This window comes from Xyrauchen texanus, chromosome 4, assembly GCF_025860055.1.
Source record: "Xyrauchen texanus isolate HMW12.3.18 chromosome 4, RBS_HiC_50CHRs, whole genome shotgun sequence".
NCBI lineage: Eukaryota > Metazoa > Chordata > Actinopteri > Cypriniformes > Catostomidae > Xyrauchen > Xyrauchen texanus.
Genome location: NC_068279.1, coordinates 46,428,918 through 46,431,258, shown reverse-complemented (window position 1 = coordinate 46,431,258; position 2,341 = coordinate 46,428,918). Strand labels below are relative to the sequence as shown.

General features: G+C 45.6%; 1 protein-coding gene across 1 annotated transcript; it reads left to right on the top strand.

Annotated features, from left to right (window-relative positions):
* The first annotated feature begins 216 nt into the window (after window positions 1-216).
* Window positions 217-649, top strand: LOC127634293 (pro-MCH 1-like). The gene has a single exon (XM_052113787.1). It carries the CDS (start codon window positions 250-252, stop codon window positions 625-627), a length of 378 nt encoding a protein of 125 aa, XP_051969747.1. The 5' UTR covers window positions 217-249; the 3' UTR covers window positions 628-649.
* The last annotated feature ends 1,692 nt before the right edge of the window (window positions 650-2,341 follow it).

Genomic DNA, 2,341 nt, shown 5'->3' with positions numbered 1-2,341 from the left:
GAAATCTTAATCAACTTTCCACCAAAACAAAACACTTGAGCTCTTGTCAGTGGTCTCATCAATGGGTTTTTGTGTTTTGTTTTTTGGTTAGTAGCATATAGTCATGTCCAAGCAAGATGATGCATCTGTAGAAACGTGGCACACAGCAGATCTTGACTGGAAGGCCTATATAAGGAGACTAAGAAGCCACCATCATCAAACCAGCTTGCCCAACAAGGAAGAGACAGCAGCCAAACAAGAAAAGGCAGAATGAAGCTCTCCGCTGAGACCATCATACTTATTGTTGCACTTTTGTCCGACTGCTACTTCCAATCCGCCGCAATCCCCATGATTCCCAAAGCTGACAAGATGGAGCCAGACCAGCCAGGCTTGAGCGAAACCTTGGAGGACAACGCTTTGAGATCAGCACCGGGAAGCTCCAGGATCATCGTGGTGGCTGACTCCGATCTGCTGAGGACTCTAAAGTCTCTGGACAAAGGATTTTCTCATCTCAGCCTTCCAGAGAGCATTCTTAGCACAGAGCGCAGAGATGTTACCTCAGAGCTGAGCCCGAGCATCGCCATCATGAGAAGGGACACAATGAGATGCATGGTGGGACGAGTGTATCGGCCATGTTGGGAGGTGTAGATCTTCTGGGACCGCATGGAGAAGAACATGAGCGGCTGATGCTGACAGATTTCACCTTCTCTAATCCAGTATCGCGTAGAGAGAATGTAAATGTTTCTGTAATTCATCTGAAATGCATGTCTTGTGATTAAATGCTGAAAAGATTACTCTACAAGATCTTGTCTGTTCTGATCTAATTTGAAAATTTTAGCTGGGGGTGGAGTGATCAATGTTTTTGTGGTCAAGAGGTGCCATACAATACTTATTTGAAAAAGTAAAAGGGCGTTATGACATTTTCTTAATCTTTTGCATTATTTAAAGGTAATTTGTTTACGTTTTTTAATGTAGATAAAACAAAAGGTTAGCTCGTTGGTTGACCTACCAAAGACAAATGGAAGTAGGGGGAAATGTTTGAAAAATCTGGGAAAATAATTATTTTTGTGAATCTGTTTAGTGTGACTAGAGGTGCAGAAATTACACACTGCAACTTTAAATTGCATGATTTTTCCTATCTGAGCTTATAGAAACACATTACCATGCCTACGTTTTTGCAAAAATATTTTTACATGGCTGTTATTAATGTGGTAGCTTCATGGTGAAACGAACACTAGGTACTACAACAACAATGACTATTATTCACTTTCACACGGCAGATTATGAGTTCATAAACTTACTTTTTCTCTGTTCCTCAAACAATGCTATCTTATCTAAACACTTTTACTATATTGCATGACTTGTAAGGTGAAACATTTTAACATTTACATTTGTAACAGTGTTTGGGAAAGGAGGATGTTGGAACTGGAGTAACAAACAAGACATGAATTAACACAAATGCTGAACTGAAAACATAACAACAGATTGACACACACATAGCAGTCTCTCTCTCTCTCTCTGGCATACCCAGCTTCTCCTTTATCTCTCTCCCACTGATTGGGCAACTCAGTGACACACACACACACACACACACACACACACACACACACACACACAGCAGCCACGTGCATCTCCATCTCTCTCTCTCTCTCTCTCTCTCTCTCTCTCTCTCGCTCCCTCTCCCTGGGGATCCCTGGCTCCTCCTTTATCTCTCTCCCACTGATTGGGCAACTCAGCGCCGAGCGTGCATCCTCTCGGATGTACACCCTCCTCCTTGTCAAATACCCCCATCACCCAATTCAGGCCGGGGAACCCTCTGGTCTGACTTAGATCCCCCATCCCTTCCTGGAGGGGAGGAGTTGCCCCTTCGGCCATTCCGTCGCTGGCTGATCTTCCCCACATCCACGGAACCTGGGTAGGATGAGGGGAGGGAGAGGGGGGAAGAAAGAGAGTGGGAGAGACGGAGAGAGAGAGAGAAAATAAAAAAAATTGCTATTCTTCAGCTCCCGTGGGCATGCCGCACATCTGGATCTCAGCTGCTCCTCCGTTCCCTGTTGGACGGCAACTGTTCCTCCGCCTCCCGTCAGAGGGCAGTGACACCTCCGTCCCCTTGTGAACGGTAATGGCCCCTCCGCCTCCCAGTGGATGGCAATGGCTCCTCCATCTCCCTGCGGACAGCAGCAGGGAGTTCTCCCAGACAGTGCAACAGGGTTCGGGAAAGGAGGATGTGGGAACCGGAGTAACAAACAACTAGATTTTAATTAACACAAACGCTGAACAGAAAACACAACAACAGATTGACACACACACATAGCAGTCTCTCTCTCTCTCTCTTCTCTCTCTCTCTCTCTCTCTCTCTCTC

Bases quoted from the DNA above. Each gene is read 5' to 3' on its own strand.
- LOC127634293 (XM_052113787.1), top strand. From the start codon at position 250: ATGAAGCTCTCCGCTGAGACCATCATACTTATTGTTGCACTTTTGTCC.